General features: G+C 57.1%; 1 protein-coding gene across 2 annotated transcripts in view; it reads right to left on the bottom strand.

Annotated features, from left to right (window-relative positions):
* The window catches only part of LINGO1 (leucine rich repeat and Ig domain containing 1), an 82364-nt gene that overhangs the window by 12035 nt on the left and 54051 nt on the right, over positions 1 to 16278 (bottom strand). Inside the window, exon 1 of one of the 2 annotated variants that reach the window (XM_064157299.1) lies at positions 7736 to 8013. The exons of the other annotated variant lie outside the window; for it this stretch is intronic. Within the exon in view, the coding sequence (XP_064013369.1) occupies positions 7736 to 7741 (6 nt within the window). The 5' untranslated portion in view covers positions 7742 to 8013. Of the gene's footprint in view, positions 1 to 7735; positions 8014 to 16278 lie in introns of those variants that run through there. 2 annotated transcript variants of the gene reach the window in all.

Genomic DNA, 16278 nt, shown 5'->3' with positions numbered 1-16278 from the left:
ACAACAAGTTTAGTGATGCAGGAATTTCCAGTAAGAGAGAAGTGAAGAAAAGAGGGAGCCAAAGCAAGCATGAGTGATGGTGGAGAGCAGATTCCTCTTCCCAGCCTGGCTTTCTCTGTGCAGCTTTCACATGTATAATTCTTTCTTCTTTCCCCCTTTCCTCGCTTGTTTGATTTTTGCATTATTTATGGCTTGTCTTCGGGGCCTGTATTTGCTGTTATTGTTTCATTCAACAGTAAAATAGATTAGATAAAAACAAACTGTGCTGAGCCCCGGCTGAGCCCTGGATGAGCCTGCCCGGCCTGCAACCAGCTAAATACCCAGCAAGCTGGGCACAAGGGGTGTGAATGGGCCTAGGAGTGAGGTGTCCCACCTCAATAGCCCTCCTCAGCCCAATTCCTTGTGGTGGAATGTGGCCTGGATGGAATTTGGGCTCCATGTGCTGCCAGGCCCACTGATACGTGTCCTCGGCAGGTAATGGGGCTGTGCAGAGAGCTCCTGGGATCCTGGCACTGCATCCAAACCTCAGACTCTTCCCCTGTCTCCAACTACCTGAAGGGTGGTTGTGGCCAGGAGGAGGTTGCTCTCTTCTCTCAGGTGGCCAGCACCAGAACAAGAGGACACAGCCTCGGGCTGTGCCAGGGGAGATTTAGGCTGGAGGTGAGGAGAAAGTTCTTCCCTGAGAGAGTCATTGGACACTGGAATGGGCTGCCCGGGGAGGTGGTGGAGTCGCCGTCCCTGGAGCTGTTCAAGGCAGGATTGGACGTGGCACTTGGTGCCATGGTCTGGCCTTGAGCTCTGTGGCAAAGGGTTGGACTTGATGATCTGTGAGGTCTCTTCCAACCTTGGTGACACTGTGATACTGTGATACTGTGAAATACTGGTTGAGAGGAGAAGACAGAGCACTGGAAAGTCTAGGATTTAGAGAGGGCAATGTCATACAATCTAATGCTTGGATTTCATTAGCAAGGGTGCCCCAGGCTGGCCTGGTGCTGGCTGCAGGTGCACATCTCAGCCCCAAGCACTCTGGGAACGTGTCCCAGGAGGCACAGCACTGTCCCACAGCATGGTGCCAGTGAAGGGCTCGGTGCAGGGGCGAAAAGCACAATGGGTTTAATGGCCGTGCCAAGGGGTGCCAGCGCCAGCGCTGCCGCGGGGAGCCCTGCTGTTCCTTGGCCTTTTCTGTCTCCCAGCAGGTGCCTGCGCGGAGCCCGTGGGCACGGAGAAGAAGGAGGGAGCCTCGGTGGGGAGGGAGCGCTTCCCCGCTGCCCTCGGCAGAGGGCTGCTTTGGAGCGGTTTTGCTGTGGTTAGCCTGAGCTGAAAGCATTGCTCCCCACCCCTGCCTCCCGCTCGCCGCCGGCGCTGCCGATAACGCGGAGCCTGCTCCCCGGGCTGCAGGTGAGAACAAAAGTAATCAGGGGGGAAATACAGCGCCTAGGAATTACCCGGGGAATGCACGGCCAGGCTTTCCATTTCGCTCCGGCTTCTCCACCGCTTCCCACTGCAAGGGATAAAGAGGCCGAGCACAAATCAGTTTAATGGCAGCGCCTAATGGCAGCCCAATTCCGTGTTTCCCAGAGCAAACCGTAGCTCAAGCCCAAAGCAGCAGCACGGCAGCTCCACGGGATGGCCACGGCACGGCGTGGTCCCGGCTGAGCCTGGCGGGCACGCTGTGGGACTCGCTGCCCCGGGGCAGCGGTGCTGAAACGGCTGGGTTAACCAAGGGACACGACGGGCCGATGTCCCGCTCCGGGGCAGGGATGCTGCTGGTCCCCTGCCTGCCCAAGTCCCAGCAGAAAGGAGGTGTCCCTTCCGCTGTCTCTCACGTCCCTGAGGTCATGACAGAAGACTCTGATCTACTGGGAGCGGTCTCAGCTCTGCCAGGCTGCTCCCCCATCAGGGGCTGGCTAAGGAGGCTTTCACACTGCTCACCACCGTGGCCCTAACTCCTTTCCTCCAGCTGGCTCCCGCAGCCCAGGTTTATCTGAAGCTCAGCCACAGCTTCCATTCGGTTGCTTTGCTCAATCCTCGCTGCTCTGCTTGCTTTGTGGTGCAACGCACAAGCCACATGCCAGCAGAACTGGGCCAGAAGCAAGCTGCCAGCCCGGTGCTCACCTTTCATGGCCTCCTTAGCTCCCCAGGCTCACATTTTGGGTGAGACCATATCGATTTGGCTCTCTGTGACTGCCTCCAATCCAAAGGAGCAGCAGAGAAAGGCCAGGTTCAGGTGTGGGAGGGAGAGGTTTGCCTGCACTGAGAGTAAGAGGAGACTCTGAGAGTGCTCAGACTTTGCTCACCACCCCCAGGTTGCCTCTGAGGTCTAAATCGGTTGTTTCCCATTTCACACTCAACATGTCAAATCCAAACAAAGAGCAGAAAGAATGGATCACGTCAAAATATTTCTGCCTCTCCCTCCCACAAGAATTCCCTATCAGAGACCAATCCAATTAAGGTGCTGGTTATGAAATTAACCATAATTACAAGAGTGATATTTAATGTTTTGCATTCTGACAAAGAAAAGGAAAGGAAATGACAAGAAAAAAAAGTAATATTGTGGATGGATCCCACTGAGATAACTGAGAGCAGCAGGGGGTGCTGGGGCAGAGGGCTGCCAGGGGAGCAAGGCCTGCACAAGGGTATCAGGGGGTTGGGCTGCACCACAGATTCTTGGCCCAGCAGCACGGGCAAAAGCTGAGTGGTTATGGTCATCTCTCTTGGGGGGGCAGGTGTCAACCTGTCCCTCAAAGCAGGCAGTCAGAGGGTACCAGCATGTATTCTGCCACTCGAGCATCACTCAGATGGAACCATGTCCCAGCAGGCAAAGTCCAGTCCTGCATCTCCTTACCCTGTCCTCACTCCCTTTGGGGACCCTCTGGTTCACCCACAAGACTGCCCCTAACTCAGGACACCAAGCCCAGTTCTGAGACAAAGAACAGGAGAGCTTTGGTGGCCAAAGCCTTTGGCCTCTGAGCAGGGCACTTGGGACCTCCTCTGGAGCCCAGGAGAGTCACATCCATGTGTGGAGACGTGTCCACTATAGGATGCCATGGAGGCCAAGAGATGCCGGCCAAGGTGTTGGTGGGGCCATAGGGAAGACTGAGCCACTCCTGGGGCTCGTGGCAGGGGTCTCCCCACCATGGCCATGCAGCTGCAAATGCATCAGTGCCATTGTGCATCCTCCATGCAGGGCAAGCCATGGCCCAAAGGGTTCTGTTAGCCATTCCTAACTGCTGCTCCTACAAGGTGAGGATCACCCAGCATAGCCGTTACTTCCAGTGGTGTGGAGTCTGTGCTCAAGCTGAGCACTCCCACCACTGTCTCCCGTCCTAAGCCAGTCACTGTGACCCGCTGCACTGAGGGGTGGGTCAGCCTTGTGCTGTCTGCCCAGGCTACAGAGGAGATGTGGCTCTCTGTGGTGTTTATCAGCATTTATCCAATTGCCCGGGTCAGGCTGGCAATTAATGCTGTCCACTTAGACACAGCCATCTTTGTGTGACCTGTCTTTCTCCTGACTAGCTGTGCCAAGGGGCACAGAGGCCACACTGTGCTGCTGACAGTGCTGCCGGGGCTGGGGAAGCACTGGGGGGAGCACGGCTGTTGTTCCTTCCCTTCCCCAAGCCAGCCCTGTCCTCAGACGCTCCTCTCCCTCTGCATTATCACACATGCCTCGACAGTCTCAAAGGCTGCAGAATCAAACAGACACCAAAACGGGATGTTAGTAGGACATGTCTCCAGCCAGGGTCACTGGGAGTTGGGATACATGGCAAAGGCATGGAGATCTCTCACTGTTCCTCTCTGCAAGCTCAAATTTTATTCCCCCAGATGGAGAGAGAGAGAGAAAGGGGGAAAATTGGCTTGGAAGAAAATTGAGGCCATGGCCTTCATTGGCTTTCTCCCTTTATTTTTTTCTTGGAGCTGTTTGATTTGAGTTAAGCATTTGTAACCTTCTTCTCTCTCATCCCAGCCCTTCCTGCTACCTGACAAGCTCTTCTGGCTCCCTTCCCACCAAAAGCCATTTCTGCTCATGCTAGGATAAACTCTGCTCCCTCCCCATCTCAGGGTTTAGCAGAGAACAGAGGAGAGGTGCTGACTCAGTGCATTGGATGTGTTTGAGAGCTGGGCAAACACCCTCCCTCACCAAGCTGTGCTGTGACTCGCATTGCCAGCTGTGCCCTCCTCTTGCCAAACCGCTGCCATGGTGGCCGGTGTTGAGCAGAAAGGGTGAGCATGGGCACATGGAGCTCATGGTGGCCTGTACCACGTAAAGAGGAGAGTCAAAATGAGCCAGCAGTACTGCTGACATGGCACTCCAGCACCAGCACTGCCCGAGGGGACCACAAGCTGGGGCAGGACCCACAGGCTGGCAAGGCTCAGCTGAGGTGACGTGGAAAAGTGTCTCTCCAGGAGTGTGAACCCCTGAAGTTTCACAAAAGACTAATGGAGTAGTTGTTTCTTTACCACCAGGACCTTCAGCGACGTGCCCATTGCAAACACATTATCTCCTGCCTCGAGGGGATGGAGTCCAACTTCTACCCCAACATATATCACCCCAGAACCCTCACAGCAGCTCACACCCCACAGCCATCCGACACACCCAGGCCTGGCACTGCCCAGTGACAACCACAGGCACGAAGCAACACTTGAAAGGGTGTCCTAATCTTCATCGAACCGCAACAGGTTCAGCCCAGCAACCACTATTACACTGTAATTACATGAGAATTGTGCCCTTATTAGGAAGTGATTTACCAATCCCTGAAAGAAAACCTCAACTTGGGAGGATTTCACACTCGTTAGGTGCATGAGGCAGCCTAAACTTCAGCATCAGTACAGTGGCTGCATTAAGCAGGAACCGAAAAGGCATAATAAGTCATGCAGTCATGCTGTTAACCTTCCAGTGATATGAAACAGTGGTAATTAGTGGTATCACAGAGCAATTACGTTAGAGGGGTAGAGTAACTGCAGCACGGTACAGTATTACAGCAGTGTAACCATTCCTTTCGTAATTAATCCCTCCACAAGAAGGCTGGGAAAACCTGACTCTTCCCCAGCTGCTGTACACTCACCTCCACTGTCCCTTCCAGTCATTCCAGCCCATCTCAGGAGAGCCCCAGGGGAAGCTGGGGTTGCCCCAGCACCTGGTGTAAGCTGGTGCCACTGCCCATGGCTCTGCCAGCTCCAAGTTGCTGGATGGGGACTTAGACCCAAGAGAGGAGGAGAAGCCTCCTCTTGCTGCCTGGTAACTTACAAAGTCTCTGCTGGGGACACTGCTGTCCCTGTTCCAGAACCACAAGCTCTGGGGAGGCAGCAGAAGGGCCTGGCTATCGGGAAAACTGCCCCAGCATGCCTGTAGGAAGAGGCATTAGAACAAGGACACACTTCTTTCCTGGCCTTGCTTGCCAGGCTAAGAGCTTCAGACACCACCTCTCCTCCATGATATTAAGCTACTGAGCCAATGTGCTCCAGGAAAAAGGCAAGAAGGCATAGCCAGGCCAGACTTCCCCTTCCACCAAGCCCCAGCCTACACTGCTGGGATAGGTGGAGGGCTGAGCTTTGTGCATTGTGCACCAGCAGAGCTTAGCTGCCTCTCCAATTCGTGGCATCTGGGGCAGGCACAGGGTGTGACTGGCCATCTGCATTTGCAAGAAGTCCAGGACAGAGACACATCTGCCATCTGAAACCAGGGGCATAGGCGTGGAGGAAGAGGGTTGAACAAAGGTCTGGGCTGCGTTGCCGGTACAGGGCTGGGAGAGCTGCCTGCAGGGTGGGGATGGATTGGGCAGGGCAGGCAACACGGGTAAGGTCCATATAGTCCCGGCAAGATCCATACAGCCCCCATTGTAGCTGGCTGGCTGGAAGCATAGCCATGTCGCTGCTCCACAGTCGGCTCCGGGCAGGCGTGAAGGTCAGGTCAGGGCTGCTCCAAGTGAGAGAGCAGCGAGGGGAGGGTTAAGGCTGGCGGGAGTGCTGGGATGGGGATGTGGAAGGGAGAAACGGATATAATTTCAGAGCGGGGCTCCAGTAGGTGATGCAGAGGAAGGGGAGATGGAGAAAGAAGGGATAACGAACAGATCTATGGAGTGGGGATGCTCTTGAGGATGCCTGAACAGCTGCTCTGCTCCGTGCTGCCTGCTGGAGAACAGCGCAGGCTGGGAGCAAACACGGGGCTGTCACCCCTGTCCCCTGCTGCAGGCCAGCAGGTAGAGTGGCTTTCTGGAACGGGCGCTTTCTGGAGAAGGACCATAGCTGCTTACTGCTCAGGCGGTAGCTGGGCTGGCGACAGGCAAGGAGAGGTAGCAGAGCCTCAGCTATGCCAACCAATACGCACCCGTGGCGTGGAGACCTGAGCCCTCTGGTGCCCACACTCAGCTCACCCGCTGTCCCTCCTTCCCAGAGCAAATCATCTCCGCGGCACCAACACTCCCAGTTCCTCTCAGAGGCAGCACCTCCAGCACCTGCTGGATGCCTCCACCCTTGGCTCAGGCTATTTATACATCCAAGGTGCAAGGTGAAAAATCCGATAACCTACACGCGGTATCAGAGCAACAAGCAGCGGCACTGCCCAGGAGAGCTCACAAAGCCCTTGTGGCCAGCAGGCTCTTGAGCATCCTTGAAATCCCTCCCGGCTGCCCCGTGAAGCCCCTTCAACGTCAACCCCCTTCTTTTTTTCTGTCACACAAAACCCAAAGGCTGAGCCTGTACTGGCAGTCTGACCCTCCCCAACATCTCCAGTTCTCTGGGTTGGCTCCTGTATGCAGGGCTAAGCCCAGGCTGGAGGACCTTTCAGTGTCCCCCAGACCCCCTCCCCAGAGCCTGAGGGATCATCACCCGGCACCAACTGACCACGGCCCCGACTCACCTACCTCCAGGCTGGGGTGCTGGTGATGGAGAGGTGAGCCCCTGCCCTCAAAAATCACCCCCCATGGCTGCTCCTTACTCCAGCCTGGTCACTTCGGGCTGCTGAGCTCCCCCTGCCCGTATTTAACCCTTGGGGATGGGCAGAGAGACGATTCCTCCTCCTAAATTAACCCTTGCTGGCCGGGGAGCTGGGCACAGCCGGCTCGGGGGCTGCTCTCCAGCAAGCCCAGCGTTCTCCTGGCCATACCCTACCTGAATCTGTAATCTGCTCCAGAGCGGCTAACTCGTCTGCTTAGCTGCTGGAAGGAGGAGAGCTCCCACATCAGGATGCAGCTCTGCGCTCGCTTCAGCGCAGTCAGCTCCATCCCTTCGCTGGCCGGGACTCCCGGCCCCGTACCGGCCCCGCCCGGCCGCGGGCTGCCCGTTCCCGCAGGGGATGGGTAGGGGCTGCGGAGAACAGCGGGGAAGAGGCGCGGGGGTGTTGGAGGGTGACGGGGACATCAGCATGGAGAAGGCGACGGCGCGGAGCAGGGCGGTTGGGGCGGCAGGACCAGCTCCGGAGGGGCTGGAGGTGAGCAGGGCCCGGGACACAGGCTTCCCCACGCCGTCCCTTCCCATCCCTCTCCGCATCGCTCCCCGCGACCCGGCCCCGCACCCCGACACCGGCGAACACCTGCAGACAGAGCCCCGCACACACACCCGCCCCCGCCCTGCCCTCTCCTGTGCACGCACCAAGTTCCCAGCCCGGTGGCCCCGAGCACCAGCGCGGCTCCGGTCCGGAGGGGCGGACAACCCCCCCACCCTCGCCCGCTCCAGCTCCCGCGCCCCGCTGGTCCCGCCAGCGTCTGTCTTGTTGCTCCAGCATCTCCGTCTCGCTTACCTGCATCTCATTCTCGCCGGCGATCTCCTTCGGTCAGAAATGGCATCTCCCCCCGGCCCCCCCTCCGCCAAGCCCTCCACCTGCAGTAACGCAGCTCCCCCTCTCCGCAACGACAGCACAGAGGCGGCGGCGCTCCCGGGTCCGAGCCGCCCCCACCCAAGCCCCGAGCCCAGAGGAGGGCCTGGCCGGGGCCGGGCTGGGCACGGGGGGCCCGCTCCGGGGTCGCCCTCAGGGACGCGAGGAGACCAGATGCCTCCCCTCCGCTCCCGCCGGGCTGCCGGCGGCGGCGGCGGCGCTGCGGGGCGGCGGTGGCAGCGGCGGCAGCGGCGGCGGCATCGCCCCAGCGGGCGGGCGGGCTGGCACGGCCCGGACTCCGGCACGCCCGCTGCCGCCGGCCGGTTCTGCTGCGGCGGGGCCAGGCTGGGAGCCGCCGCCGCACCGGCCCCCGCCTCCCCTCCGGGAGGAGCCGGCGGCGGGCGCGGGGCGGTGCGCGGAGCGGCGGCGGCGGCAACGGCCAGTCCCCTCCTCCCGCCGCCTCCCCCTCTTCAGCGCGGCGAGGGGAGGCGAGAGCCAGGGAACGGAGAAAGAAAGGGAGGGGGGTGGGGGGGCTGCGGGGCGGGAACAACCCTTCGCCCCCCGCGGGCACCCGGGCAGGGGCAGCGGTGCACTTGGCGGAGGGGTACCCGCAGCCCCAGCGCCTGTCCCCGCCGTCCGGTGGCAGACAGGAGCAGGGCACCCTTTGCGGGGGAGTAGCGGGCACCGGCAGCCCGCTCTCCGCCACCGCGGGTGAAGCTGGCGGAGGACGGAGCCGGGGGAGCTCCTGGAGGCAGCTGAGAGCAGAAGCCGGGCTCCCCGGCGGATCTGGGAGCGCTCCGTCCTCTGCAGAGCGTTCTGCTCCGCTTTTCGCACTGCTGCCCCCTTGCCCCCCAGCACAGGAGAGGAAATAAACGGCAAGGGGTGGGGGGGACGCCTCTGAGGACAGATCTGGGAGGTGGTGACCTCGAGGGCTCGGCGCACATGGAGATGGTGGCGTCTAGCTCAGAGCCAAGTGCAGACTTGCAACGCTGCCCACCGCTCCCCGCCGCTGCCATGGGCGCGGATTGATCGGGCAGCGGTGGCAGTGCTGGCCAGCGCCGGCTCCACCAGCCCAGGCCGGTTTCTCTGCCACCCATGGACACAAACTTTGCTTCTCATGCGCTTCCCCCTCCTGCTTCCCCTCGCCAGGGCTCTCCTGTGGCGCTCCCCACTCTGTCCTGCCCTCACCCAACTGTCCCTGCGGTGTGCCAGCGGCGGGCCCGAGGCACCTGCATCAGGGCCCTGGGAGCTGGCACGGGCTGGGTCTGGGCATTCTGCAGGAGTCCCTTTGCTGGCGCCCATGAGCCTTGACTTGCACAGCCCTTTCAGCCGGTGGGAGCATCTGAGGAAGATGAAGGCTTGGCCTTCCTCCACCAGCCGTTTAACCAAGCCGGGGGGGTTGGTTAAATTCCTATGCAGGGCATCCTTGTGGGCGTACTTTCCTCCCTCCTGGGGAAGTGGAGCTGTGTGCTAGCCCCGGGCCTCTCCCGTGCCATGGCATTCCCTGAGCCTACGGGGAGGCTGCTGGGCAGCATGCCAGAGCTGCGGCCGTGCCTGCCAAATGCCCGTGCGTGCCTGCCATGGAGCAGGGGACCCTAGCGGCTGTCCTGAGCCCGTGTCCCCACAGTGGGCTGCAAGTGAGCCCCACTTCACACTCAGGCAGGGGCTGCCGCCTCCCTGGAGCTCACCACAGCGATGGTTTTCCTACCCGGCACACAACCAGCATCTGCGTGGAGCAAGAATAAACAAAGGGTGGGCATGGCGAGCCTGCCAGCTGAATCACTTCAGCTCCCGGCTCCTGCTCGGCGCTCCTGCCCACTCCCAGGCTGCTGCCTCTCCTCCCGTGGGCACACACCCGGCATGGCTGGAAGGGTGGGTGCCCATCAAAGAGTGCAGTCCCGTGTGGGACTGCGCAAAGGATCCTCGTGGCACGAGAGCCAGCGAGGTGGGCACGCCTGGGAGTGTGCCCACGCTCTCTGCTCCTGGCATGGAGGAAATGCAGCCTGGCCCCCCTCAGTGGTCCTCAGACCTTTCCTCATCGCAGATCGATGCCCCTTATTATTGCGGCCATTTCAGCGATGCCATCGATGTTAATAGCACTTCACAAATGCAGACAAAGCCGGCAATCTGAATGCGGCCAGGGAAAAAACAAACAGAGGACAAAAGGCAGGCTAAGAGCTCAGAGCACCGCTTTAAACGCTACACACACCCCCAGCCGACTCACCCCTGCCCCCCTCCCCGGCCACGGTTAAAGCCCTACTAAAGGGCAGAGCACCGTGTATTCGATAATAGCACTCCAGGATAATTTCTGGCAGTGTCTAGTGTGAGAGGGAGGAATTTCACCCTTCCACAAAGACAGGGCACACACGCCATGCAGGCAGCGCTGGTGGCCACGCGAGAGCGTTGCTATACGCTGCCAGGAAGCAGGGGGCCTTCCAAGACCATCTTTCCCACCTCAGCTCCGATGCTTGTCCCCACCCCAGCGTTGTAGCGAGCGGCAGAGGACAGGGAACCTGGTGAGCAGAAACAGGGAGAGCCTTTTGGGCTGAGATAGCATCCATGCACACCTCTGTGACAGATCAGTCTTGTGGAAATCCTGCCTTTTCTGTACCTCTGCATGTGATTTCTGACTTGGGTGGGCAGAGAGAGCAGTGCAGCAGGACAGGGAAGGGCAGCACTGCCGTGCCAGGCGTGGTGATGGAGCAGAGCCCTGGTTCTCTGTGTTTGGGCTGAGGTGATGGGGAAGGTGGGTAGCACAGTGAAAAGAAAGCATGGCTTGATAGCCACTCTGCTAGCTGGCCACGGGAGCACAAAGGCTCTTATCCATGGTGCCAGAATTTAAAAGGGGCATCTGGACTTTTCCCTTCCTCCAAATGAAGAGGGATCTCTCTCACCACGCCTCAAGGGCAACACTTCCTTACCCAGCAGCCCCAAGGATGCCTCAGACAAAGGCACATCCTAGCAGCAAGCAATCCTGTTAATCTCTGCAGGAGCAACTGCACTGGCTTCTGCTCACAAGGCCCAAAGGCTCCCACATTTCTGCACTTACCAACACAACATCTTAAGCTCTGTGCTGGCAGATTTTCCGTGCCTTCTGCCACAAAATGTTGCCTCCATGCATCTCTGGGGCAGCAGTGAGTCCCTGGAGAGTGTGATTGGGCCAGCTGCCCACAAGTGAAGCCAAGATGCTTTTCCCCAGGGGCCAGTGAGCAGCACAGCTCACCCCTACACAGCACCAGAGGCTCAGATCTACCTGGGACTGTCCAGTTGTCCCCCTCTTTTCATGGACCACTTTTTGCAAGCATCTCACCACCACAGACATCTACTGTGAGAGTTGAGACCATTCTGCATGCAGAGGGTAATGCAGCCCACCCTTAGCTCATGCTTGGTATGAAGGTCCTGCCTGAAGAGCAGCAGCAATGGAGCTCAGAGGGGTAAGTTTATAATAGCACCTGGGAGAAGGGCATAAAAGGACTTTATGAAGAAGAATGGGATAAATGGATGATAAATGGGATAAATGGATCCCTGGCAAAGGGATGCTTTTGGGGAGGGTGTTAAGGGTGTGCTTACTGTTAAGGTCCCTGAGGCATAGTAGGACAGGTGACAGAGCTGGGGACAGCCAGAAGTACACAATCAAACCTCACTGGAACTCCTGTCTTCTCCCATTCTCACTAACAGCCTCCATCTCATTGCAGCTGCCAGCTTTGGAGCAGACATGCATTGTCTTCCCTCTCCCACCACCTCTACTGGCCTCCATCCATTATGGGGGACCACAAAGACCCACTCAGCTGGGTCAACCTCCTTGCAGCATGGAATGACTCAAAACAAGGGACATTCCTACCCTCCACCTGTGACTGTCCCATCCTGACCTCCATGCCCACCAGAGAGCAGCTCCACTCACAAGTCTTCATTGAACATTTTCCTCTTTAAAACCTGCAGTGAGTGGCAAGAACATTTGGGTGTCCATCTGCGGGGGCTCATCCCTCAGACAGATGCTCCAGCTCTCTGCCACTGCCATCCTCAGATGATAACGGGCTGTGGCAGATGGTTCCCTTCTGTTGGCAGGAGGCAGGAGTTTATCCCTGCGCTGAGCTCCCTCCCAGAGACCCAGCACCTGCACACTCCACGAGGGATGGAGCCTCCTGCCTGGGCAGCAGAGAGCAGGCCTGTCCCTCGATGGGGCTAGCTAGGATGCGCTCATCTCTCTTGGTTTTGGAACACGTGTCCAGGAATCCCACAAAAGGTCCAGAGAGGGCTGAGCTGGCAGGAGGGAGATGGGTTTTAATTACTCCCATTATTATTATAGTTCCTTTCCTTTCAGATTTTCACACTTTTGTCGTAACAAGCTGAGCTGAGAAAATAAGTGCAAATGCCAGGCTGAGATAAGATGTACCACACCTTGAAGTTCTGCCAGCACCAGCTTTGGGAACGCCAGATCGGCTGTCTGCCCCTTCAGCCTCCTCCCTTTGCAGCAAAGACGGAGGGAGTGTCTGTGCCTGCTCTGTCCCTGCGCACCCACCGAGGAGGCTGCCTTGGAAGGTACCCTGGGCTCGGCCAGCCACTGGCTCCTCAATCCTGAGCAGCGCTAACCAGCCCCTGGCGTGACAGCTCAGAGTGCCTGGCCCCTGCAGGCGCGGTCAGGGGAGGAACGTGCTCTCGGCTCACGAGTGCTTTCTTCCCTGGAGGTGGTGACATTTCAGGGTGTGTGTGGGGGCAGTGGGCTGAGGGGACAACGCAGGATATTCCTGCTCCCCCGTCCCCATGGCCATCTGGATGTGTACCGATGCCTCCTCACAGCAGGCTGAGTCAGTCCAGTGGCTTCTCATTATCAGCTGGAGAGAGTCCAGATTCTGCATTGTAGGGCTGCTCCTGAGTGAAATTGAGGATCGTTATCGAGTATTATCATAATGGTTTCTCTCTGTACTGTCTTGTTCTGCTCCTTGCCCTGGCCAGCTGATGGATTTGGAGCAGAGAGAAGCAATGTACCAAAAATCCTTCCACCACCAGTTTCCCAGTTGGGACAGCTGTGGCAGGAGTGTGTAGCATCACCGCTAAGAAGGGACTTGGGCTCAGCAGGCTGTTGAGGGTGATCTCACTGCTGTCCCTGTGTACAGTCTTGCTTGCTGGGAGGCTGCGACCAAGCCCTTCTCCAGGCATCTCTGCTCAACTGAAGCGAGGCAAGAAATAGGACATGACGTGGTCATGCCTTGCCCGACTCAAATCATGACACATCCTCCATGAACTACCTGAAAGGAAGTTCTAGTGAGGTGGGATTCAGTCTTTTCTCTCCAGTGTCATGTCATAGAATGAGAGGAAATGGCCTGAAACTGTGCCAGGGAGGTTTAGTTTGGATATTAGGAATAATTTCTTTCCTGAAAGAGTGGTGAGGCATTAGAGCAGGCTGCCCAGGGAGGTGGTGGGGTCATCATGTTCAAGAAATGTGTGGATGTGGCACTTTGGGACATGGTTTAGCGGTCATGATGATGTTAGGTTAATGGTTGAACTTGATGATCTTAGAGATCTTTTCCAACTGAAGCAATTCTGTGATGTTCCAGAGAACAGGCAGAAAGAGGAGAAAAAAGCCTTTCTGAGCCCCCATCAAGCAGATGCTGCTGAAGGGGTTCACAGGGGCTCAGGGTGTGGAAATTAGGCCTTTCTACGGAAAGGTCTGCTGTGGAGAGAGGCCACATGTCCTAATGTCAGCTCACCTCAAGTGCCTGCTAGCTTGACTGCTCTGTCAGGCAACCTGAAGGCACTGTGTGAAGGGCTGAGGGAAAAGGCTCCCTTAAAGTCTTAAAGCTCGTTGACACATATACAGAAGATATTAATAATAGCAAGCATCTCGGTGTCTATTGTAGCCCACATTCAGGAGATGAAAGATAGTTTCTGGGACAAGGAAGTCGTGACGGTGACAGCTTTTTAACACCTTGCCGCAAGAATAGGAGCTGCACAATGGGACAAAGAGCAGTGATTAAAGATCTCCAAACAAAGGAGAGAGGGCCTGCAGACCATGGTGAGTGTGGAGGACATGAGAGTCGTGTCAAATGCCCAGGCAGAAGAAGAAATGGCTGTGTTGGACAAGGAGGATGGTAAAGTGGTGCGGCAGCTAATGGAAAGGGGTTAGAGTGCCTGGAGGGGATGAGACAGGCTCCTCACCTTAACCTTTAAAAGAAGTTTGGGCCCTGCCTGGTGTGCCAGGCAGAGAGGTGGACGTGCCTCAGCTGGAGCTACTGCAGTGGAGGAGTGGTGCAGGGAAAGGCAATGAGGAGCAAGGGAGGAAGCTGAGCTATGCTGGAGGCTGGGCAGAGCAAACAAACTGGCCAGGAGAGGGAAGGTCTGGCATGAGGAAGGGTGAGGTGAACAAAGCTGGCAAAAGGTCTGGAGAACAGGTCTTACAAAGAGCAGCTGATGGAACTGGGGTCGTTCAGCCTGGAGGCTAAGGTGAGACTTCATTGCTCTCTACAGCTCCCTGAAAGGTTGGAGGCAGGTGGGTGTTGGTCTCTTCTCCCTAGTAAACAAGTGATAGGGTGAGAGGAAGTGGCCTCAAGTTGCATCAGGGCAGGTTTAGGCTGGATATCAGAAAAAATGTCTTTACTGGAAGAGTGGTGATGTACTGGAACAGGCTGCCCAGGGAGGTGGTGGAATCACCATCCCCAGAGGAGTTCACGAAAGGTGCAGGCATAGCATTTTGGGACAGGGTTTAGTGGCCATGGTTCTATTGGATGGGGCTGGTTCTATTGGACTGGTGATCTTGGAGGCTTCTTCCAACTTGATTGATTCTGTGATTCTGTGATCCTGTGATCCCTTTCCAGCTGAAACAACTCTATGATTCTGTGAGGAGGAAGCTCTGCTCCCCAAAGGCCAGGGCTGGAGAAGCAGGGAGCCAGCGGAGCCAGCACCCCGGGAAGTGTAATTATTACTAATATCCTTAGTGTTTCCTTGCACACAGGCACGCTCCCCTAATGTACACCGCACATGTAAACAGCCTCCTAGTGACATTTGCACGCCCAATTACATCTGCACATCATTGATTTACATGCACAGTTGGAGAGCAATTAAAACACTGGAGCCTGCTTCACACTTTCCCGCAGCTGCCTCCCTGAATCCCGCCCCGAGGAGGAAAAGCACCTCAGGTGAGGGGGCCAAACCCTAGCCCCGTCCCCCCTGGCTGGTGGCTTTTGATGGCCTGCCCCGCAGCAGCGTGTGGGGAGTACCCTGGCTGCGGACTGTGCTGAGCCGAGCGGGCTCGCATCGGTGCCCTCCTTCATCTGCAGCAACCCTACAGCCCGGCCGCAACGCTTGCTGTTTGCTCAGCTCCTGTCACAAGTGACTGGCGCCTCTCCAAAAAGGATTAAAAGCAGGGAGTGAGAAACATAAAAGCTCGTGTAATTACGTGCAAAAAGGCCCTTAATAATTTATAGAGGGAGAGGGTAAATATCTGCCTGTGTTATTCAAGTGTAGCTCATTGTCCCGTCTGGCTAATACCCAGAGTGCACGCATCACAGGCTTTATCCGGGAGGCTCTTTTGCCTCTAATACCTTTCATAAATTATTTTATTTATAAAGAGGGAAGCAGATGTCATGGTGCTCCCATAAACAGCTCGTTAGTTAAAACTAATGAAGGTGGGGAGCAACAGTTTGCTCTTGCCTTGTCTGTCTTTCCTCTCTGCCTTCACCTGGGACTGGGGCAGAGCAGGGGTGGTTGCCTACGAACACCCTACCCCCTGTCGCCCAAAGCCGTGTGGAAAAGCAGTGGCTGCAGAGAAATGGCCTGTGGTGCCTCTGCCCTCTGGCTTCCTGAGACCTGCTTGTGTCCTGCAGGGAGGCTGGGGAGGGAGGTGAGGATGGAGGGGTAGAGAGGATCCTGTCTCCATCCCCAGCTCTGCTGCTGTAGTGTCAGCATCTTCAGAGATTCACAGAACGGTTTGAATTGGAAGGGATCTTAAAGATCATTTCGTTCCAGCCCCCACCCCAACCATGGGCAGGGGCACCTTTCACTAGACCAGGTTGCTCAAGACCTTGTCCAGCCTGTTCCTGAACACCTCTAAGCAGTGGGCATCCATGAGCTCCCTGGGAAACCTGTTCTAGTGTCTCACCATGCTCACTGCAAAGAATTTGTTTCTGTTCTCCAGTCTAAAGCTACCCTCCTTAAGCTTCAATCCATTGCCTCTCATCCCATCACTACAGGCTGTTGTAAAAGCTCTTCCTGGCTTTCTTGTAGGCTTCTTTCAGGTGCTGGAAGGCTGCTATAAGGTCTCCCCAAACCTTCTTCTGTCCCCTCTGGTCCTGTGCCTGGTTGCAGCAATGGGGTCTTAGCTCTGGGTGCTCTGCTTCTGGAGGGAGGGCAAGAGTGAAGGGCGAACCTTGAAGGCAGGACAGGGCACAAGGCAGAGACCTCCACAGTGGGAGGGCTGAGCACAGATGTGTCCCTGCTTGGGGGTCCTCTCATCACAACAGCCACTTCTGTCC

Source organism: Pogoniulus pusillus, chromosome 17 (assembly GCF_015220805.1).
Source record: "Pogoniulus pusillus isolate bPogPus1 chromosome 17, bPogPus1.pri, whole genome shotgun sequence".
Classification (NCBI taxonomy): domain Eukaryota; kingdom Metazoa; phylum Chordata; class Aves; order Piciformes; family Lybiidae; genus Pogoniulus; species Pogoniulus pusillus.
The sequence above is the reverse complement of the archived record's forward strand: the minus strand, read 5'-3'. Positions and strand labels throughout refer to the sequence as shown.